This window comes from Agelaius phoeniceus, chromosome 1, assembly GCF_051311805.1.
Source record: "Agelaius phoeniceus isolate bAgePho1 chromosome 1, bAgePho1.hap1, whole genome shotgun sequence".
NCBI lineage: Eukaryota > Metazoa > Chordata > Aves > Passeriformes > Icteridae > Agelaius > Agelaius phoeniceus.
In genome coordinates, this window is record NC_135265.1 from 38,456,483 (window position 1) to 38,480,671 (window position 24,189).

Here is a 24,189-nt window from a genome sequence, read left to right on the forward strand (position 1 = left end):
TCACTGATTTTGCCCTCATAGTTATTAATGGTCTATAATTCAGCATTTCTTGAAATAACTCTAAATATATATTGAAACAGGCCTAGTATAAAATCAACCCACCTCAAACATTTCAGTTTGTTGTAGTCAAAGGTCATTTGTCATCTACCTTCTTCCTAAGGTGTTCGAAAAGATCAAGCCTTGGGCACACACAAGACACTAAAACTTATTCCACAGGGAAAAAAAGTCTCAACTGGCATGTTTTATTTTTAAGCCTTTCTCTGTTGGAGAGGCAAAAATAAAATAAAATCAATAACTTTGATTCTGTTGCATTACACAATTATTTGAGAGACACTTAAGGAAATGTGGGGGTTTTAAAGGCATTTCTAGCAAGCCTTGTAACCATGATAAAATAGAATACAGTACCAAGAGGAGAAAAATTCCAGTGTGCACTTTTCTGATAATTCATGTAGAGCAGAAGGATCAGGATCTTGCCTCTTCACAATTTTAAGTCTAGCTATTATAATTCCAGATGTTATTGAATATATGTACAGCATACATGTGTGTGTGTATACGTATATGTATGTGTGTGTGAATATATGTGTATGTATATATATATATTTGCTCTGATCCATGTTAAGTCATTGCATTGTTTTGCTTCAATTATATGGAATGAAGACCTAATAAAATTCAACTTTTTTGCATCACAGCATTTGACACATTTCTAATATTTTTATTACTTTTTCAGATTAAAACAGAATAGTAACACCTAAATTTAGCCAACAGGCTTTATCTAATTTAATTTTGTGTCAAGTGTTTCAGGTAACTTCTCAATATGATTTTATGGCTTGAGATGAGCAAGTCACCCCTTCTACAAAAATTAAAACCTTTGAATTTTAATGAATTTGGCTTATTAACCTGATCAGAAAAATCTTACAAAACCTAAGAAGCAAGGAGGACAATGCAAGAGCAAAGAGCCTTAACAGAACCATGTGTTGACAAGCTAGATCCCTCCTCCCATCCTCCCACTCTGCTGCTAAGGAGTGAAGGGAGCCTCACATACTGTAATCATCTTTGCTTTCCGTAAGAGGTAATCTCACAATACATTTTTCACAAATGAAATTATATTAAACCAGTGAAGTGAGCCAACCAATTGTCAGATTGCTATTGAAATGAAAGGATTTGGTAAGCCAAAGACAAATTTCAATCCTACAAATACTTTTGCACATATTTAACTATTCCAATCCCTCAAATCAGTGAAACAGTGTCAGAAAAGTTAATTATTTTTTAATTCAGAAGTGCATGCAGGAGTGGAGTCCATTCCATATTTGTGAAACCATCTGACTAAACATTCAAAATGTTGCATAGCAATGAGTTTTAAACAAAGAGATCTGCTATTCTACTAGAAAAGAATTAAAAATTTGCCAGGGGTTCTGAATTTGAAGGATTAATCAAAACCCCAAATACAGCACACACATCACTATATACAAGAGAATTTGCTTGTATAATCCAAAATTTGTCACTGTTTTCTTTAAAAACAAACTCACAAAGTACCAAGATACAAAAGAGAAATACATGATGAAACTATAAACAGCTGATGAAAATGAAGATACTCTAAGTATATTGCCAAAGATGCAAGACGACGCCCATCCCTTCTTTCTGATGTTATTTTAAAAAATTCAGAATGATTCAGTGACAAGAAAATACTTCCTGTGACAAGAAGATGCTTCCTGTATCTAGAAATGGCACTAAAAAACTCCGTAACCTTACTAAAAAAAGACAGTGTGTTGAGAAGACAGTTCCTCTATGATTCCAGTGGCTTAAGGGGAGTTACACTGGGTATTAGTCTGAGCTGAGATACTAAAGGACAATTATTGCAGCACACTGAATCTGCTTAATTAGAGGTATCAATTCAAGTAATGAGGCCATTTTGCATGCAAGCCTCCAAGAAACCTGAAACCAAACACGGCTTGCATGTATAAGGGTTGCATTCCAGAGCTTAAGCTCAAGCCAATTTTACAGATCTGGAGTTGCAGCTAAACATAAATCACCTGATTCACAGCAGAATGTTTTGGGCGTGTTAACCTGAAACACTGAGAAAATTTCAGCAGTGTTGGCCAAACCATGACAAAATTCAAGATCTGCACAATCTTCTTCAGCCTTAAAATGCTGATGCTGGCACGGTTCTGTTGTCCACACATCTGCACTAGGCTGGGACCTTACAGCTTCTGCTCCTCGAAGTTGAACACATGGTATCTGTATCTTCACAAATCTGCTGCCTTTGTTTCTGCTTTACAGAAAGACTTGATTTATCATCTAAGAAAAGACTCCCCAAAGCTGTATTTCTGGCTATTCTGTTTCACTTGGACTTGGGCAGTATACATGGTAATTTTGTCTAAATATAGATAAAATTTAAATGGGGAGTGATAGGATTTCTTTATTACACTCCTCAGACAGCTAAATTGTACTTAAAGTACATTGACAAAACCTAGAGCACAGACAGCTGTTTCATGTTGCTATGTAGTTCTGTTGCTACCACATGGCAAAAAAATTTACATTTTATTTCTCATTTAACTGACCATTTAAGTTCACAGAAAGCATCAAATGACCCAGGTGTTCAGCTACATGAGTATGTACAGTTCCAAAAATTGAGAAAGTAAAATAAATCTCTGTGCCCAAGGTCAAGCACCAACTGTATTAACAGAACTCTTATGAAGTTTTAGAGGTTGCCTGTAGCCTTGGGATTGCAGCAGGGATACAAAATAAAACAATGCAGAGTTCATCTTTAGGTTGCTACGCTGGGTATTTTTCAACATATTTTTGTAGAGCATTGTCAAGACCATGCCTGGTCATGCTACTAAATTGGTAAAGTCAGACTACCAAGGCTGGTCAAACCTGAAGAACAGCAAAACAAGACTGAAAAAATTCAGTGTAATTCAGTGTCTGACAGCCTGAAGTAAACAAACCACTTGCTGAGAATTTGGTTCCCACAAAATATCAATTTCTTGCATTTATAAGGCCCTTCAGTGTTTCCCTACAACTTCCTCTGCAGATGTAAGCAAATTGGTTTTAGCCCAAATGAAAAAATAAAATTAAAAAACCCAAACCAACTTGAAAGCCCCTTGTGTTAGGTTTACCACCTCACATGATTTCAAGATTCTTTCTGTTCACTGAAAGCAAGGAAAAGTTGGCATGAGCTATTTCCTAGAGCTATCACACACTGAAAAACCCACATAAAGCAGTAAATGCCTATACACACCCAAGGGGACTAGAAACTTTAAATTTTTGTCATGGAAATCTATTTTTGAGAACATTTGCTTAATTTCATGGTTTTGCTCTAACAGCATGGGCAATGGCTTCTTATTGGACATGATTTAGCACAAGATTTTATCTCTTTACCCCTAAAATTCACTATAAATTTCAAATTTGCTATATATTATAGTAGTATAATGTTATTTGGCAATTTCAAATTCAAAGGTGAAACCAACTTTCTAATTCCAAATTACAGTTTCCTTGTCACTAAAAACTATTACAATTTTTATACACGTCCATTCAGTAGCTCCAGACACACAACTGCAAATGTCAAAATCCTGCAGACTAGAAATGAACTTCTCCCACATGCAGCTTTTTCTGGCTGAGCTACAAACCCACAGAAATGATAGCTTGATATGATTTGTGGTCAGAAACTTCAACAGAGCTGTATGAGATGATGCTCTAAGAAAAATGTTAAGCCTCCTCTGCTAGTGAGGGGGTGGGGGTGAGGGAGGTGGTGAAGATAAAAAACCCCAGATATTTCTTATTGCTGCTCTTCTGCTTAACTAAGGGAGTCTGTTGACTGAAGGAAAATCACCCCAAATTACTAAACTATTCAATTAATTATCTTGTTTTTTTAATGATATTGCCAATAATGTGCCTTAATGAGGCAAAAAAGGAGTTCAACAAGGCATTGGAGTGGTGGCCCCCAGGAAAGTAAATAAAACTAAAATAAAAATAGGAATTTTGTGAATTAAGAGTTACTCTACAAACTTGTACATAAACAGGAAAGCTTGCAAGCCACTATCCTACACATATAAATGAATTCCTTACAAATGTAAGGCAAAGAGGGAATTGGTTTAGGCTTAGGTGTGTATAGAACTAAACAGTCCAGTTGACTCAAGAATGTCACATTATCCTTACTGGCATAGATGACTTGGTAACAGAAATTAATAAGGACAATAATGACTGTACATGTTTGCAGTAGAAAGCTGCATGCTAAGCTTATAGAAAAGAGGATTGTAGTTTTAAAACACTTCCTGAAAAGAAAAAAAAAGAAAAAAAAGGGTAACTTTCATTGCCTGTTGATTCCAGAGGCTTTCTATGGAAACCATCAAAGCTGAGGTGGACAAGGGAATGATGGAGCCTAGCCCCACACGTATTCAGAGCTCCTCTAGCATGGTGACACCTGCAGCCCTGCATTCCCTCCTGCAGATGCATCTTCCCAGAGGTGGGACTCCCCACACAAAGCCAATGAAATTGAAATTATCCAACCATCCAAGCTCATATTTCCATCACATTCATTGCCCCTTCCTGCAAAGACAGAGGGAGCACCTATTTAAAGAGGATCTGCAACCCAAATAGCCAAATCCTTCACCATCACTGGATCATGCTGCCTCTACCCCAGGCCCACTGCCCAACTGGCTGCCAGAGTTTGACTACACTGCTGATGATCAGTTTTAAGTTTTAAAAAGCATTTAACTTGCATTTGAAATGACTGGAGACATTAAACACAACTGTCACAAATTATTTGGCAGTTACCTTAATTAGAATAGGTCTAGCTTAATATTCCAGCACAGCTGAAACTCTTACTTTTCTGGGGGCCATGGAAGTTTCCCAGGATGTTAGGTCCAGGAAATGAAATTAAGTTCAAGCAAATCTGTTAGCACAGTCCAACACTTTCCACAGTTCATTACAAATAATAATTACTTTCTGAAATATCCTCCTTCTCCATGAACAGATCTGACTCAGTAAAAACAGTATCAGTGAGGAAAGCTCAATTTTTTTCTGAAAGACCCTTGAACTTACAAGAGCTTTTTTTGATACCTGCTAGCAGTTGCCATACGTACATTATACCAACAGTTTTCAAAAGCTGCCCAACTTCTTTCAGACAAACCATCAATATTACCTTAACTAATTTACTACTACAATCAGCTCCCTACATTATTTAGTAGAATAGAATATGGCTACAGAAAAACTTGCAAAACTGGAAATCTGCCCATCAAAGGCACCTCACAAAGATTTTTAAAAAGATTAACCTATTCATTATGGTAAATATTCTCTGACAGTATTAACCATCTATTGCTGTGAGCATCTAGAAAGGGCTAACAGCTTATAATTACCATTATTTCTTCTTATCTTTGTGATTTGGAAGATATTAGCTCAGCTGGAGTCTCTCAAACAGATATTTGATATAAAATATTCATAATTCATTTGACTATATACTGAGGTCAGATAGCAATATTTCTGTTTGCAGATGAATCTAAAGTGAGCTTTGTATTGCTGAAAATGTGCTGGCATAGCTTTTAACACAAAAATACCCCTATAATAAATAACAATAGAGTATCATGCAATTTTTATCTTTGTAAATGTTCCCATGAAGAAATGTTCCTACTAGAAATGCACAAAAAACTTATACAAATCACATAAACACTGTTAGAAAAAACTGAGGGATATTTTAAGAGTATTAATTATTAATGTTTTTCAATGTTAAGTATCATCAAAGACTGCCTACTTGAGACAGTTCTGTTTTGTTTTTCATCCCTACACTGAATCAATCTTCTGGATACATTTTGCTTTCTTTTTTTAAAATAGGGCAGGGGATAGTAAAAAGTGAAAATAAATTAATGTTCCACACATCTGCATTTTTTCCCTGAAATCTGTGGAATTTTCTGGGTGTCACAGCGACATGCAGCATCATCATTTATGGTTTTCAGAATGTTAATTTCAGACTATTTAAATTTTTTTTCTTCCCTGTGTGTTGAGGGTAGCATGTGATGTTAATTCTGCTTCAAGCTAGTGGCAAAACAGAGCAGTTTTGTTTGGTCATCTTGGAGTGTTTGTGGAGGGTGGTGCTGCCAGTACTATTTTGCTGCAGCACCAGGAGGCCACCCCACTTTACCTGCTGCCTGCCTTTCTCTGCCAGCAGAGTCTATACACATTTCACACACTCTAAGTTGTTCCACAATCACATTTTGATTGTATCCACAGTGCTAGAGAGATTTGCAGCGTTGCTTTGATTGCTTTTTAATGTGTTTTCAGCCTTTCCATGTTTGTTTATTACATTTGGTAAGTTCATTCACAGGAAGGAGAATATCTGTGGGGGTATTTGTGTAGTGATGTCCCTCTTTAGGGCCATTGATCCTTTCAACCTTGAAAACCTGCATGTTCTCATGCAGGTAACCTATTGCATGCATTGTTAGAGTGTGTAGAGCTAAATGTTAATATGGATGGAGTGCTAAATAGCATTGAGTAAGTAGGTTTGTCACCTAAACCTATGCAGGAATATATATTTTATGTTCTACAAAAATACTGCAAAGGATTGGGAGAAAAAAAAAAAGAAAAAGGGCAAAAGCATTAGGAATTTATAAATGTGATGAAAATTTTTACTTCAACCCAATTGGGAAAAAAAAAAAAAAAGAGCAGTTATTTTGAAACCTTCTTTAATGAAGAAATAATGGGGAGAGAAAAATTATACCATGTAGACCAATGCAATTTCCAAGTACTCGGAACTACTAAGATTTAAGCCCAAGAATCTAAACGTGTTATTAGGAGGCTGTTGCAACTGCCCTAGCACTGCCTGTGGAAAGGAGGACCAAACAACCAGTTTTACAAGGCAGACAGACTGTGGTCAGGATTGGCGAGACAAATGTTTGTAAATTATTACATCACGTCTTGAGTGCTGAAATCTTGTAAGGATACTAGAAATACAGTTCAGTGGCTTTATAGTACCCATGTTTGTGTGGCTACCATGCCCTCAGTCAGAAGGAGACAAAAAGCAAAAGGATTTAAATATATCCTTACATATGCATACACAACTTTTTATGGCCTGTTTGGCTTCTTAGAATTTGTCCTTTACAAACACTGGAATTGCAAAGTTAAAGAGGAGATTATGTAAATTTTGACATATGTCTGCAAAGTTATTACTTTTTTCTATGCTACCTAAAAGCAGACAAGCTATGCAACTTCCACTGTTGAAAAATTTGCTGCTTACAGCAGCACAATTTACCAGCAATAATAGAAAAACAGAGAAACAGTGTGCTTGCTACATAATAGTCACATATCTGGCAAACTGAATGCACCTGTTACATTGCTGGTTTTGACAGGAGGTGAGTGGATTTGCTATCACAGGTAAATACCAGCGAACAAAACCTAATTTGCTAAACATTGCTCTATAGAGACAGTAGACCCTCAGGTCACTACTGAAAAATGACTTGGCTTAGCAAAAAGAACACTGATATTCCTTGCAGTGCCAAGACTGCCTTCCTCTCCACCTGCTCCTTCCTTTTGCATTCACAGTTGCAGATCTGGTCAAGGTTCTGTGTTTTTTGACTTGGTTTTCTGTGTTGGCTTTTTCTTTTTTCTTTTCATTCAGTATTGATCCTTAGTGCAATGATGGGTAACAATATCGGAAAACACAATCATTATCTCCCTCTATCTTCATAACTTACTACACTCCATAGTAAACAAACTGAGTAAACAAGGTCAACAAGAACAAAAGAAGCTGAGAAAATTTTCATTGCTTTCATTTGAATGAATTGTCCATCTGCTTTTTCAATTACAGCATAAAAGTAAATAAATGAGAGAACCGCTATGAAGTAACACTCAAAGAGAAAATTAAGCCTAGCTTTTTTCTTTTGTTCTCAAGAAAGAAGTTTTAATATTCAGAGGAGGTTTTCTAGAATAAACCTGCTTTTAAGGTTCTATCTTGTCTTCTGATAGAGAGAATTGGGGAAGAGACTGCTGGTTTGCATTGTAATAAAGAGAACACATAAACAGCACGCAGCATAAAAACTACCAGTATGAGCCAAAGCCCTTTGAGACCCTAAGCATATGCTAAAATTTCAAACAGCCATGCCCAGAGTTAGCAGACACAGTCAATCTCATTTTTCTATCTCCTGTAACTGCTTCAGAGATGAAGATACTATACATTATCAAACCCCCGGAGCTTTTCAAGCTTTACTTGAAAAGCAAGTGTTACATTATGGTTTTAAATTCTGAAACCTGCAGGGACTACAAAACAGAGTAAATTAGTTGGCTTGGTAAAAGATCCAGGACCTCATCTCATAGTGATGAAAGAATTTCTCAGGATTTCCAAACAACTGGTTCAGCCAGCTAGCAGAGGTATAAAAAAATATAAATAGGTTGATCTAACCCCACCTTTTTAAAATAGATGGGGGGAGGGAAATAAGGAAAAAAGGAGGAAAAAAAGGCAGAGGGAGAAAAAGTACTTTTGTTTAGACATCAGATAAGACTCAAGATGTCTATTCTTTCAAACCTGAAGAAATTTAAAATTAATATTATTTTAAGCATCAAAAGAGACAGAACTGTATTATCACACAATAATAATCACTGTATTATTAACAAGAGGCAAGTGTGCATAGTAATTGAAGTTTCATAAGAGCCTCCCTTACAATTCCAATCTGAAATTACAGTTACATTCTCATATTTTACATTTGATCCAGACCCTTGCCAATTACTTTAAGCTGTCGTTCCATGCTTAAGATTGCAGTAACTCTTTATGGGGAATATGTACACAGAAAAAAAATTGTCTAGGAGGAACATGATCATGAGCATGAGACTGATGAGATGAAGGAAGTGGTCAACAAAATGAGCAAGAAGGTCTGAGCATATGAGTCAGTAATGCAGCTTCATGTATTAGATTTTTCACCCCTAAGTAGATTTCTCAAAGAAGTGTTGCTAAAATAACTGAGCACACAGGCTGACCTACAGAATGTGGTTTTGCCATATAATGACTGAGCCCTACAATAGAGGAAAGCTTCTTTCCACTTTCATCCCCAGCAATTTAATTCAAGTGCAATCTTGGCCACTTCAAGCTTTGGTATTTCTCTCTTTTGCTGTATTTTCTCTGAATGTTACCAATCATCTATGCAATTTCAGCTGCAAAACTCATCTTTGCAGTATATTACATGTAATATCTCCTTTTTAAAAACGGAAGCCCTTATGACCTCTATTGTATTTCAAGAACTTTTCATGATCTAATGGCAAATTGAAATATTTCCTTTTCCCAGTCCAAATATATTTCTCCTTTTTCAAATACCACCACCTTCTTCAGCGCAATGAGAAGCAAAATCTTTAAAGGGTTTCCTGTAACCTGATTAACATTTTTGTAATTGCAAGAATTTCTAGAATTGCCACTAGATTATGAAACAAAATCCAAATAACGTGGAAGGATATTTGCACACAGGCACAGACACATATCAGCCATATGACTCTAATATACATACAGTCAAAGGCTCTCATTATTTGAAAATACTTTGTAAAAATTTATGTGTTGCCTTTTAGGAAAAAAAATAAAACAGATGCATGATATCACAATGAAAATTTTAAAAATCTGGTTTCTTCTTAATTTAATTTCTCAACAGAAGAAAGACAGTTCTTGGGAAGGAATGCAGGATTAGACTCTACAGTTAAAATATGCACAGACACACATCCACATGAGCATGTGAGCGCACACACACTTTGTTAAAGGACCTTCAGCTGAAGCAACTGTGATCTAATCTTCTCTAATGGAGCAGGAAGCCACTGATTCCAATTTTGGGTTTGGAGCAATTCTGTCACCCACAAGAAAAGTCATACTTGGAATGACTTTTTTTTTTTTTTGTCTGTGAAATGGCAAAAGGACCTTTTGTTTAAGGCAACATACTGAATGTATTTTGAAGCATTTCAAATTAACAGTTTCTGTAACAGAAACTAAAAGGGTGCAATCTAGCACAGAGCAGTTTCTGAAAGTTCAAACAGGATTTTTTAAATTGTTATTACGTATACATGCATTAATGATTATTCAGTGCTTCAAGATATGAACTTCACTGCCCAGGAGGCTGTAATGTTCCAAATATAAACATCAGGCTCCTGCAGTTTTCAAGATCCTATACATTGGCTTGCTCAGCTGAATTCTTCTGTCACACACAGCATCCATTATATATTAACTACACTTTCTTATTGCAGATGGCTGGTGATAAAACACAGTTAGTAATCCGGTATCTGTGCTTCTCAAAACGTTTTAAAAGAACAGCCTTATCAACACCGATTCATCCTGACTTAAATGAAAACAGAAATGGTACTAAAGGCCTCCACAGTGTCTAACCTAGAAGGAAATATAACCTCCTAAAAACAAACCGGTAACAACCAAATATTTTCATTGAAACAAAAAAAAGCCCCTGTTTCAGCAGTTGGTCAGTTGGCTTGTACGTGTGTTTTCTTTAAAGAGGTGATGAGATTCGGGGTGTGGGGGGAGGAAGTATTCTTTTTATTCCATGACTCATCCAGCATGAATCTCTTAAAGAAAGTGTTCCAGAAATAAAAAGTGATATTCAGAATAGTAGCATGCATGCAGATGAACTACTACATTCTGCAACATTGACTGAAAAAAAGACCCTAAAGATTAAAACAGCCACCATACAAACAGAAATGTTATGGCATTTTTGGGTAAAATTGTTTCCCTTTATGTTATATATAGTAATTTCCATGCTAGTATATTAATTTCCTGTATAATGTGAAACATTGAGAAGAGAAGTTACTTAAAACAATAATAGGTTCAGAGGAGGCAGGGAGGGAAGGGAAAAAAAAAAAGAAAAAAGAAAGGTACAATTTTCTCCTTTTTCCCTCTCCCTTTTTTGGTAAATTTTAATTTTAGAGTTTCTTTGGGTTGTGCTTCTTCAGTAAGGCCAATGTATGGGGGCAGTGATTTTTTTGGTGCTGGGGGTGAAGGATTTGCTTTGCTCTCGGTTCCAGCCAGGCTCGCCGAGCCCTGAGGACCCGTGCTCACTGTCCCAGAACCGCAATATCACTGCGGCGTTCCCTCCGTGGAGCGATGCAGGGCACACACAGCAGCAGCAGCAGCAGCTCTGCCCCTTCCCCTGGCCCAGAGCACTCCCCACCTGCCCCAACCACACTGGCCACCCCAGCCCCAGGGGCGGCTGCGGGGCCACCGTGCTCCAGGACAAGGCAGCTCCTGCGGCCGCCCGCGCTGCCAGGCCCAGGAAGGCGCGCTCATGGCGAGGTGGCCAAGCCAAGGTGACAGTGGCCAGTGGAGCCTTTCAAGGTAGAGGTGCAGCTCTGGCCATTAGCCACAGCAGAGTCCTCATGCTGAGCAGGACTGGAGGAGGCTCTCCCTCATCAGCGTGCAACATCAGCGCTGTGGCACTGAGAGCCACCCACCATTCCTCCTCTCGGAACGGCTGAGAATGGTCACAGCTGACTTTTATCTTATGCTAAATTATTAACTTGGCTATAAATGCAGGCAAAAGTTGCTTTGAGGTACATATGTATGTTCTTAAGCACAAAACCACTCCGTATGATAACACTTAACAGAAATGTATTATTTTCATTGGCTTTTGGCTTACTCCATAAACACACTACATCATTTCGTAGGATTTTTATTACTATTATTATTACAATCCCATATTCCTATTCAACTTGAAATGATGAATGCAAAATCAATACAATAAGTAACAAATGTATCCACGGTGACCAAACAACAAACTCAAAAGCACAGCACGGTGAGTGAAAATTAGCAGTTCTTAAAACAACTACATCACAATTCAGTTGCACTGTAAAAGAACGGCTCATAAATTTAGTAGAGTTACAATGAGCTTAATTATTTGAAAGATCAGCTCAAAAAGTAAAATACACATAGTAGGATGTAAGATAAAGAAGAATATCTTATTGGAGGCTACAGCTTTAAAGAGAGAGAGAAACATGATTACAAATTCCCGAATTTAGCAACTTCTCTCTCTGACAGTTAAAAAACTCCCTTCACCCATTAACACTTGCTCTATAACAATAATGCTATCAGAGGGTTAGGTCTTACTTTCCATGGTAATTTTCAGTATTTCTTTCAACCTTAATGCTGCACACATGCATTCCCACTCTGCCACCTCACATCAGCAGCAATTCAACAAGAAGGCCCAGAAAAGCAAACAAGATGCATAGAAACATACAGAAAAATGCTTTCCTTTTCTTCCCTTTCTATGCTTATGTGGCCCACTAGTTGCATGTTTGGATTTAAAAAAACACCAAACAAAACAACAACCCCCCCAAAAATCCTACAGAACTCTTTATTAATATTTAAAGGAAAGTACTTTTTTTTTTCCCTTAGAAAAATAAAATTCCAATATTGTCTATGCGATGGCTGCAGCCATTTGAAATCAAAGTAGGTGCACGATGTACGCAGTCAGGCTTTCATCTGGCTCAGTGCAATACTGCTTTGTGCAGTAACAGGGACAGGTGAGATTACAGATGTTCTTCCTTCTCACTGAAAGTGCAGGAAAATACCCAGAATAATAAGAAAATACCCCAAATAACCACAGGTAAATAGCCCCCAGCTCACGCTTTCTTATGCAAAAGACAGGAACAAGAATGTTCATTTAAAACTTAATATTGAAGGAAACTTCAGACTGAACACAGCAGACAGAGAACCTGCCTAGCAGAAACTTTCAGCTCTGCTCTCAGTAGTGAAATTCACTACAAAGCACACCACAGTTTTTTTCCATTTAAGAACTTGTGTTGCACCAGAAAACAAATAAGAATATGATACAGCGATTTTTATTTTTTCCAAGTAACTCCAAAAAAAGTTTGATCACCATTACATGCTTCTGAAAATTACAGACAGAAAAAAAAATTAAAAATCCAATACCATGCAGCTAACATGTACCTAATACCCTAACTCTATAACTTCAGAAAACTGCAACTTCTAATCCCACACAAGAAAAACTGATTGTTAAAAAAAGCCAACCAACCAAAAAAACCATCGATCTTGCACTTGCAGTTCTGTTGAAGGTAGAAAAATACTGGAAAGAGATGAATAGCAAGTTAACCTGGCTTCTTTAATGGTGAAGAGACTTAATCCAAATTACTCAAACCTAAAAACATATTGCTTGCCTATTCCTCCTCAGTCTTTTGAAAATGTAGTAAAGCTAAAATATTGAAAATTTATATTTGAACACTGAACAGTTTTCACAACTCAACCAATTTGTATATATCTTTCTGCTAGGTTAGTTTACATCTAAATCTATCGGCTTTCATAATTGATGTATTTCACTGTTAAAGACAAATCACACATACATGCATAGTCTTCAGTTTTATGAAAATAAGAAGACAGTGTTTACCATGGCAAAAGGCATAGTACTTTTTTGACAGAGCTGAGAATATTACAAAAGTTCTTCCCTTAAAGCTGGAAGTGAACTCCTGATTCAATATTTAATGAAACTGAGAAAGCTGCTGAATGTCCCAGAAATCCTTCAACTCCCTGCTCTCTGTTCATTCTAAGTACTATGCTGCTATAAATTAACAGTGAGACTAGATGAGATTTCAAGAAGCCAAGAATAGCATTTTTCCATCACACCACCAAATTCTATATTTTGTTTTTCTTTGCTCTTTAACAGCACTAACTTGCAGCATTATATTGTAATCGTACATCCCAGCCCAGTACTGCAGCACTACATTGCTCAGACATAGCTCTACACTCCAGCATGTTTTTAGGGTATGCAGCCAGCTCAGCTGTAAGCTGAAGGAAGATTTCTGTCAAGCAACAAAACTAAACTCTGCACAAATATTTAACAGATCCAAGACCCCTAAAGGCTTAAAATAATAGGCATTTTGTGGCATGCTAGGAGCCAACTCCACACCGGTGATGTGCACAATGCAGGGTACTTGGCAATCGCAGCACTGCAAATAAAACATTGTTTCCCCTTTATACCTTGGAATTCTTCAAACTAAAAGCTGAATGAAATACTGAGGTTTGCTGTGCCTCCCCAGCACTGACAGTGCAGCAGCAGCTCGCCCATTACATTAAGTTCATCTAAAACTTCCCATGCCTCACAAGCATTTCTCATCCCCTCTCAGCAGATGGAACACAAGTTCATTTAAAACAAACCTAGCATGAGTTCATCTTATCTAGCTTGTTTTTCAAAGCGCTAGAACTACGCAGTAGCCCACTCAAACAGAAAATTTCCCAGACAATGGAATCCTTTCAAACTGCACAGCCGGCAGGATTCCCCAGTTGTCAGTTTTAGGTGCGTGCCAGCACGAAATGTTCTTGAATCCGAAATCTGTAATAATCACTCCTATTGATAATGTGAGCAGAAGCAGAATTACATGACGGTTAACACTTACCAAAATACATTATGTTTCTCATTAATCATGCAGTCAGGATCCCACGGCTGTGTATTCAGCATTAGCTCCTGCACAGGGCTGACATGTAAAACAGAGCTTTTTCATTCTACATTATGTGGAAATTTCCCAGCACGAGAAGCGTGAGAGAGCAGTGTGCCTCCTCAGGATGAGCGCTTTGCAGGCAGTCTTATCCCTGATACAATCCCTGTCTGATTTAGCGTTTACTCCGGCTGCATGCTGCACTGCCCATTCTTACTGTAATCTGACTCCTCCTTCTGATGTCCTTGCTGTGCCTGTGACATCAGGACTAAGAGTACTACAAACAGATCTTTTCGTTTCGAGCTCGCAACGACATGCTCTTATATCCTGGTTAACCTAACACTGGTTGTGGACAAAAAAAAAAAAAGCCCTTCTAAAATTATACAGGCTTTTTTTTTCTTGGCAGTAAACGCGTCTAGTGACATAACGTGCTCAATTACATAATAGATGGGAAAGACAAAGCGTATATTGTTAGTGTATTTTTCTTTGAAGGGCAGGCTCCAGGAGAAGCTTTGAGTGCCTCAATACCCCAACTTCAATAGAAGATAAAGATGCCTGGCACTTTGCAAGATCATGTACCCCTTAAGATTTTTTTTTTTAAATCAATAGTTCCACTTCAATAAACAATTTCAACCCAAATGTTGGATAAAAAACAAATCTGTTTCTATTTTTTAAAAAGCAGCTGGCAAATAGGTAGTTCAATTTCAGTACAGCTGAACTGATTTTTTAAATGACAATTTCTTCACCTGAATAACAAAGCATGAAGTCAGGAGACATACGACAAGAGGATCTGCGATGGAGTTTACAACCTTTCACCCTCCAGGTCTCTAGTTGCTTTCTGGCCCAGGTTGATAAGTCATTAGCAGCTGGTAAGTATTCTATTATTCTGTGGCAAATGGAGAGGTCCAAAGTTTGTAAATAGGTCCCCACACGGTCCCTGATGCTACACAAACCAGTTGCAGCTTCAGGGGAAGAAGGACCAAAGAAACACCAGAATTCTGTCAACCATGTACGTGGCAGTGCCTCGGGATGGATCCGACAACATGCTAGTGCAGCAGTGTGGTGAAGACAATGTGGTCTGTATTTATGCACACATGTCTCTTCTCTGAATCAATAGAGGACATTGGTTTCCTGCTGTCAGTCTGGCATGTATCAGTGATAATACACTTATACTAAATAAAGGCAAAAAGTAATGGACAGTATGCTGAAGTGTTTATTTCATTATAATAGGATCTAATGGGATGAATGCTTTCATTCTACAGGAAAGAGGATGACAGGTATAATTCATTTAAAGCTCCACTTCTTATTTGTAAAACCACCACACAATAAGTACTATTTCATGAGGTCCAATCACTTCAGGCAAAATTATCACAGCAGCACCGCAGCCAACGAACGCTCCAGGTGCAGCAGCAGAGGTAAGAGCCCTGGTGTACCTGAGTGCCGCTATGCATCTCTCAGCAAGAGTCCTCTGCAGCATTGCCCTCCTGAGGTTTCATGCCACCTGTATGAATGTTACTGAGATTAAACGCTGACGGGGAACTGGGGCACCAATTTCAGTCCTGTCCCTCACCAGCAGCCCCACTGCTATTCATTTCTGATACCTAGCCTTTCTCAGTGCCCTTTCTTATTTCAGCTGCCCCTAGCAAGAGGCAAGCCCTGAAACAAGAGATCCATGCTACACAAACTCCCAAATAAGCTTTTCTTCACGACTGAAAAGCACACAGTGCAGGAGTGCACTTTGAGGCTACAGTGCAGAAGGCAGGAAGACCAAATCTTCTTGTGTGGGTCAAACTGACCAACAATGTAAGTTAAGCAGATCTTAAATCACAGTGAAGAAATGACATCTAAAAATCCCTGGAGGAAAAAAAAAGCTGTCTAGAAATCATGGCCTATGTTTCAACTACATAGTGTGGACAGCACATAACAGAGGGTTTCCCAGCACATTCCTTTCATTTATTTCATCATTACAATGCTCATTAACTTCTAAAACACAGGAAGGACACCTTGCTAAAAGGGAAAATACCATCCTCAAAGACTGGTTTAAAATGTCTCAGCTGAAACACTCTGATGTTCCCTGAGCAGTAGGTATAAGCTACTATCAGGAGCCTTCTGCAGCACAAGCATTCCCTCCTCTCCCTTCACGGAGGGTAAAAGCTCAGAGAATCAATTCTCTGTGAAATCCTTCAGCTCCTTTTCCAGCTCTGAAGTGCTTTTGCAGAGGCACTGCGTGACGTCCTTTGAGACAGTCTGCACCCAGGCACAGCATTTGCCTGTTAAGCTGCATTTACCCTATCACAGAAAAAAAGGATTGGGGTTATTCTGCCAGGAGTCAAACTCTGCAAGATGTAGGCTACCTCAATGTTCCACAAAGCCAACATGCCTCCTGATTCATGCCATGGGAACAGAATGCTCATGTCTGTGTAGATGTGCAATTAGTGCTCAGGCAAGGACCTTGCTGCCTTTCAACACCCCTTCTTGAAATGCTGTTCTGCTACAATACCTGTACCAGTTTGGTGGTGTCTGATGGCAGGTCAGATCCTTAGGCAATGTAAACACCAAAGTGCCTTGTGTTCTGACTGATATGTTCTCCACTACTTGGCTCTGAATGTTACCTCTAGTTTTGTTCTGCCCTGTAGGATGTAAAACAAGAAGGACAACCTCCCTCCTCCCTATTGCATCTTATTTGTGTTCTGAAAGTAAGTATGCAATTAAAGTAAACAAAGAAACTGAAACAAGAACTTCAATTTCTTTTCATTTCAACTACTGAAATGCAAGGTAGGAGGGAAAAATCACTGGAAAGCTTTCACAGCCCAAATTCACATACTCTATGACAAACTCTGCTTTCACTCACACACATACAACATTAATAAGCTGCAAAAAGAAGTAGGGTTTCAAGCAAGGAAGAAAAACTAAATTTTATTCCCTGAGTGGGATATTGTCACTGTCAGTGAAAGCAAGGTTTAGTTTAGTAATTGCAATCCCAAATGGCTGGTGTTTTAATGCAAGCACTGAGGATTCTGCTGAGAACAGCTGTAAGGAAGTACAGTCAGGAGCAGCAAACACTTATGTGTGCCTGGAGATTTGAGTAGACCCAGCCTGTGCATGCAGGATCATGCAGAATGAATGAGCAAATTAGTCCATGATGTCAGCCCATGGTGCAAACTCTCCAACCATCAACAAGCCGGCACAGGTTAACCAGCATTTTACTTTGCTACAGATACCAGTGAACTGCAAAATTATCATATTTTCATGCATGGTTCACATAGCATAAACATAACAAGAATAAAATTACTTCTCCTAAAACAGCTAGCCCTCATTTTATAACAGCATCTCTACCTTGAGTTCTTCTTCCCTTTCTCCCCTTGGTAAAAGCTTTGCCACAAAGGGCAGATTTTCAAAATGTAGAACTACCCACAGGATCACCTCCTTGGAATAAACAAAAAGCACATAGCAGACATGGCCCAGAAGCACAGCACAGGCCCTATACTTGTCCAGACCTGGAAAAGCTACAGATTATTCCCCATATTTGACTTGATCTAGAGACAGAGGGCCAACTTCATGAAGTAGCTCCTCTGTTCTGTGCTTTCTACTGATTTTTATCTATCCAATGATTTAAGCAATGCTCCCATAATAAGTATTAAAGCCACTCACAGGCAAGACTGTTGCAGAGACTAATTAATATTTAACATTAATGCACCCAGTTAACTCCCTAGGATTCCTGGAAAACCCTCTTCCAGTCTTGAACTCTCCCAGGAGGCAACTAATATTAGATTTATACCCAAACTACTACCAATTGGCTTTGATAAATGTCAGTTACCGAGGCTGACCACAGATCATCTCTTGCAAATGCAGAAGCAGATCGAGGAACTCTTTGCTGGCAGAAGTATAATAATAGTCAACAAATACACTAGTGACACAACATTTTAAGTCTATGCATCATGTGCAGTAGGCTAAAAGATGTCATACAACTCAGAGGTTTCCAGATTTTCCTAAAATAATTTTCGTCTACTGTACAGAGAGAGCTATTAGGAACAAAAATTTATTGTAGAAACATTCATTTCTGAAAAAGAAATGGGAGAAACAATCCAAATCACACTTGGCCTATTAATTCATCAAATGCATCCCAAAACTAAAAGACTGTTGCAAGCAAAGTGGGTCTAGAATTTCCAGATAATTTGGAAATTTATGTATTGAAGTTGTTTCATTCCTATTAGTGACCACAGTGCAGAAAGAAAGAACAGCAAACAAGCCACAGCTTTGTAAGCCTCCAAAAGTAATTGAAAATGTTTCCAAGCACACATATTTTTGTGCCTCAAATCAAATATACTAAGTACATCAGCTAGAAGTTTGGTTTGTTTTTATTTTGAAGCCATCTGGAGCAGTTTAAGACATACTACACAATCATGCAGATTTTGTAATTCATTACTAATCTCCTGAGGTTACACTAAAGGATAAGAAGGGAAGGAGCAAGTTACATTTGTATATTTTAAACAACCACATAGGCTCATCTTTGGTTTTGAACATTCTTCACGGGCTAAAACTACCAAATGTGTTTTTTACCCTTGACTCAGAAGTGTCACTTCTGGAAATGTGCAATATTTGTCACCATGAATACCATTTAACTGCAGCAGTACCCGAAGGAACTCTGTACCACAACACGTGAATACAACTGGAGGAACTTAATTAATCTTCCTGTCACTTCCATGATGCTTTTCATTAGTTTAGCTGCTATCTGATCAACTGCTCCTTTCTCTATTGCAAATGGCTAACCAGAACCTCCTATAAAAGCATTTTCAAGAGGTAAACAGGCTCACTTTTGATTCTGAGAGCCTTTACAAAGCTTTGCCAAGCAGACTTTATCAGTTCAGTAACAGTACTTACAGCACTGCTCTTTTTAAGCAACTGGGATTTCCCACATACACAGCTTAAGAAATATAAATAGAAAAATATGCTTTTTTCTAAGCTTAAAGCTACTACTTCTGGTATTTTGTAGTTTGAACATAGATAACATGTAGCAATTGAAAGGTCATATTCTTCTGAATTTCCTTCCAATAGGTATGGATAGTTGTTAAAAAAAAAAGCAGAATGTAGCCAACATAAAACCAAACCCACATTTTGGGCACTGTTAAGTGTTTCACTAAATGACCACTCCTGTCATCTTCTGCTCCTAAGCATGGGACAAGATTTAAGTTAATAAATGTGAATGAATACACAACTGGTGCAGAAGCTTCTTTGACTATGTATATTGATAACAATTTTAAACAGAAATATGATCTTAAAAGCAAACTAGACCAAAAAGCTTGTCTGAATGCATGTCAAATATATTTTCAAACACACCCACATACAAAATGTAATTTTCCCCCCTCAAAAATGAAAACTGGAATTGATGACAACATGTCCAACCTGCATAATCCTCCATTTATCCCTCTTCCCCTTTTATTTCTGTACAGATTTCAGAACAATTTCTCTAACATGTGGAGTTTGAGCATATCACAACCAGACAATTCATCACTACCTCTTGTGAGGTGAATGATTAATTAATGTTTCACTATTTCTGTCCATCTTTCCAACGCTCTCTACAATTTTACAATATACCTTGTAGACTTATCACCAAATTCAGACATTGTATTCTCACAATTTAAAAAACTTAAATTTAGAAATCCAGTTGTTGTACTAAAAAGTTTTGTACAGATTTCACACTCAGGATTTTTTTATTTTTGCACTCTGATTTACAAGATGCATCTGTTGATCTATGAATGGATGCATTTTGCATTTCTGATTACAGGATCAAATTGCCAAACCTGTGCACTTCTATTATTTCTATAATAATTTTTATCAATCAACTTATAAGTCTCAAGTAAAAGAAGAGATAGTATATAGTAAACTCATCTACTCATTCTGCCTGCTTTTACTGTGTTTGATGAAATTAAAATAACAATTTATTACATTATTAATTAGAGATCACCTAATTTAGCTTAAAATGATAAAAAAGCATTTATTGCACAGGTATCAGCCTATGTTTTAAGGTGGGAATGTTTGTTTGGGGCTTTTTTGGGAGAGGGGTGGTGGGTTGTTGGGTGGGGTTTTTTGTTGCTTGTTTGGTTTTGAGTTGTTGAGTGTTCTTTTTTTTCCTTCAACAAGGTGCAAGAACTGGAAATTTTCTCAACACTTCATTTAGGATTCTTGTGTGCAAATTGTCCAGGACTGTTGATTTTAAATAGCCTTTAGTTCAAGCAGCTGCTACTTTACATCTTCCTTTCTTCCCTCCAGTCCTTTTGGAAAGTGCCTTAGCACACTCATTACATGGAGACCGCATCAAGCATTTTTCAAAATATAGGACAAAAATATTTTTTTTACCACTTATGGTGCTTTCAAATCACTTGTAACAATCTTACTATCTCCATCTAGTGGTTTATATGATTAGGACTTTTGCTATTAGTACACTAAAATCGTTTTATTGCCCTTTGCATTGCCAACCACAGAATTTTCATTTCCTGCTTCCAGCTTTCCCTATAAATTTTCCATACTTCTTACTTCTAATTTATATTGATTAGTATTTGATTCCTCTTTTATAATTTTGTTCCAAGTTGTGTGTTAAATTCTAGTTGCTCTGCTAATTTTGTGGCTGAACCAGGAAAGACTTTAAGCTAAAGTTTGACATTTTCTGAACATGAAACAACTTTTTTAGTCATCTAGTGACCTCTAGTAATCTAAGGCAGCATCAATTTTCCTCCCAAGGCTTTTTTAGCTCTTTTCTTCCCAAACATTTCTGCTTCTAATTTTCCTATAAGAAATATCTTGAAACACAAAAATCTGCAACTGATCTTATTTGTATTCTGTTTGCTCCTATAGAACATTAAAAATAAATCTCTTTCCATACCCTTAAGTACCTAAAGGGAAGTATTTCAAGATACATGCACAAAAAAAAAACATTCCTTCACTTTTTTTTATATTGTTCAAAGAAGAAAAGGGAAAAAAAAAAGTAGCAATGCAGTATGATTTTAAGTTTCCCCGTGATCATGAAGGCACTGAGCTGTGGTTCAAGTACTTAACTGCAAGAGGAAAATGCCAGCATGTGCAGTCCCAGTGTGAATGGGTGCAAAGCAGTTTGCTTTCTCTACTGGATTATCACTGGGAGGGAGGCTGGAGCACAGACCCACAGCCAGGAAGGGACACAAACACTGGCAGCTGCACAGCATTACAACTTCCCTCCTGCTTTGGAGAACTGAGATACCCTGCAGCAGCACCCAAAGCAACTGCAAGGTGCCAGCACCATATTTGCAGCTAAGAAGAGGCAGGAGCTTCAGGCATATCCTACTTTAATGACCTTAAGAGACAGCACCTCAACTGAAGTAGCCAGTGCTACAGACACCTCCTGAGGCAACTCATCCCATGATAAATTGTAACCTGACAGGAAGAAATTTCATCTCCAGTGACATAGAAACAGTTAAACTAATCTCACAGAAAACACTATTGCTGCATCTGAATTCCTCTTTCATTTTCAAGGAAAAATTGTTTTAGCTATAACTATCAAAGGAAATGCAAGTCAGAAAGTGCCATGCAAAAAGGGGAGAAGACAATGGCAGTAGGCAAGACACTAATTTGAGGCTATAAAAGGATGCAAGTTATAGAACAGAATTCAACTTTTTATGAGATTGTTTTTAAAAATCTGTACTAGATTTATTCACAGCAGCACTGAATTTGATAGGCCTGTCCAGGTGCAAGCATTTTGTAATTCCACACATGCAAGCTCCACAGCAGAGTGCAAGAAACAAATTGTCATGAAGTGAAAATATCAGCAATACCTCGCTGTAGGTGGGATTTGACTCAGAGACTGACACTTCAGGTTTTATGTGTCTATTTGTGTGTGTACCTGCAATCTGGATGCCTAATTTCCCACCACAGTCAAAGCAGATCAAACTGATGCAGTCAACAAAGTCAGAAGAGTTACTCATTACATCTGGAAATAGACAACAGCTTTGGGTGGCCAAGCAGCTCTCCGAGCTCCATTAACTGTATTGACTGGAGTTTCACCAATCCAAAGGGAGCTTAGGCACCTACCTCACTCCTAGAGACACACACACATGTACACATACACACTCTGCCAGCTGAATCCCAGCCAAGGCTTCCAAATCCCTTAAACAATCTGGGATCCCTGCAGATCACACACACCTACTGAATTTCAACTCCATCTGGGATCACCACAGCAACTACCAACTGTGCTCACCAACTCTAAGCAGCACTTAAAAACAGAACATGAGGAACACCTGCAAGAGAAACAAGCATATAATTTATTCAAGAAGATTTGAATGATCTCCTAAGGAATTAACTATAAATTAGCTTCCTCAGTGAGAGGGGAAATTTCCTGGGCTCTTACGTGACCCTAGAGTGCCTCTATGTTACACTCTGAAAAAAAAAATCAAAGATCAAAAATGTCTGTCTCAAAAATGTCAGGCACAGAAAAAAAGTACAACTCTTGAATGACCAAGCTCTCATCCTACAATAACCATGGTCTGCTAAAATCCCTGTATTTTAACTTTAAATATTTTAACTTAAAGTATTCATGCTTACCTTTAAGAAAAAAAACGGGAGCATGTCACAAAGTTGCTGTTTAGGTGATATAGGCATTTAGTGTTAATAGTGAACAGGAAAAGAATGTTAAAAATCATCCAGAAACTATTTATTTCTTCTAATTTCAAATGTTTCAATATTCTTTTCCGGGGAAAATGGAAGGGTGGAACTGCTTCTTAACCTTCTGCCAATAATGTTCAAATACAATCCTGCCTGGTTTATAATAAACAATAGTAAAAGGAGTGTTTTCATCTCTGTTCCCACCTTTTGATCTTATTGACAGAGACTTCTGCCACGATAATTTAGAATGTCATGTACAGCAAAAAACTCCTGTCTGTATCCGTTCCTTTCTCATTGCATCTCTTTTCTGTACAGATTCCTTTTGATCTGCCATACCTCTGAATTAAATTATCAGATTTGAAAGCACCCTGCCATAATAGCAGCCTATAGGTAAGCTCTGTTTTCCACAGCTGAACAAAAACACTGTACCTCAAAGCCATATAACTTCTTTGACACGCACTTTTCAGGGTCTGGCTCAATACAGACACTTTGCAATTTATTTATGCCAATATACTTAGAAAATTAATAATTTTGAAATTCAACAGCCTAAATAGAGTGTTGTGGCTATTTTTATATAATTCAGTGATTTTTAGTTTGCTGCTCAGTAACACTTAAAATAAGCCTAGCTACTCTAGGTGTCTAAATATGTATAGAGAGACAGAAAATTCTGGTCTAAGCCCTCAAAGAATTTTTTCTTCTCTGCTCTAGACAGATGAACAGAATACAACAGATGAAGATATATCTCATAGCTTCACTTCATATGTCTACAGAACATTACAGCTGAAAGAATTTCAGCTAGGTTTGAAAGTCCCAGCCACATCTCTTTAGTCTCTGTAGAAATGAGACAAGTGCTCCAAGTGTACTGGCTGTCTATGTTTCCATCTTATGCAGGAGGACCATGTTATGTCAATACTATAATAGCCTGAAGTGTTAATGGATGAAGAGCTGGCTGTAGGGGTCTGTTTCTCTGCCCAGCCTGAGGAAGGGTGTGCAGATAGCAGAGCAGAAGGTGCAGGAATGGTGAACTGGACTTCTATGCTCACTTCTCTTGCAGATCCTCCATTTTCTCCATATATGAGAAGGCGATTGTCATTTCATGAACATTTATGTTCTGGCTGCTCAGACAGAGTTGACTGCAATGTAAAAGTGACT

The 24,189-nt window shown here is 37.9% G+C and overlaps 1 protein-coding gene across 5 annotated transcripts in view; it reads right to left on the reverse strand.

Moving 5' to 3' along the window:
* Positions 1-24,189, reverse strand: part of ZNF385D (zinc finger protein 385D) — a 417,452-nt gene that overhangs the window by 151,351 nt on the left and 241,912 nt on the right. The window contains exon 1 of one of the 5 annotated variants that reach the window (XM_054637732.2): positions 14,368-14,735. The exons of the other annotated variants lie outside the window; for them this stretch is intronic. Coding sequence (XP_054493707.1) covers positions 14,368-14,389 — 22 coding nt within the window. The 5' untranslated portion in view covers positions 14,390-14,735. Of the gene's footprint in view, positions 1-14,367; positions 14,736-24,189 lie in introns of those variants that run through there. 5 annotated transcript variants of the gene reach the window in all.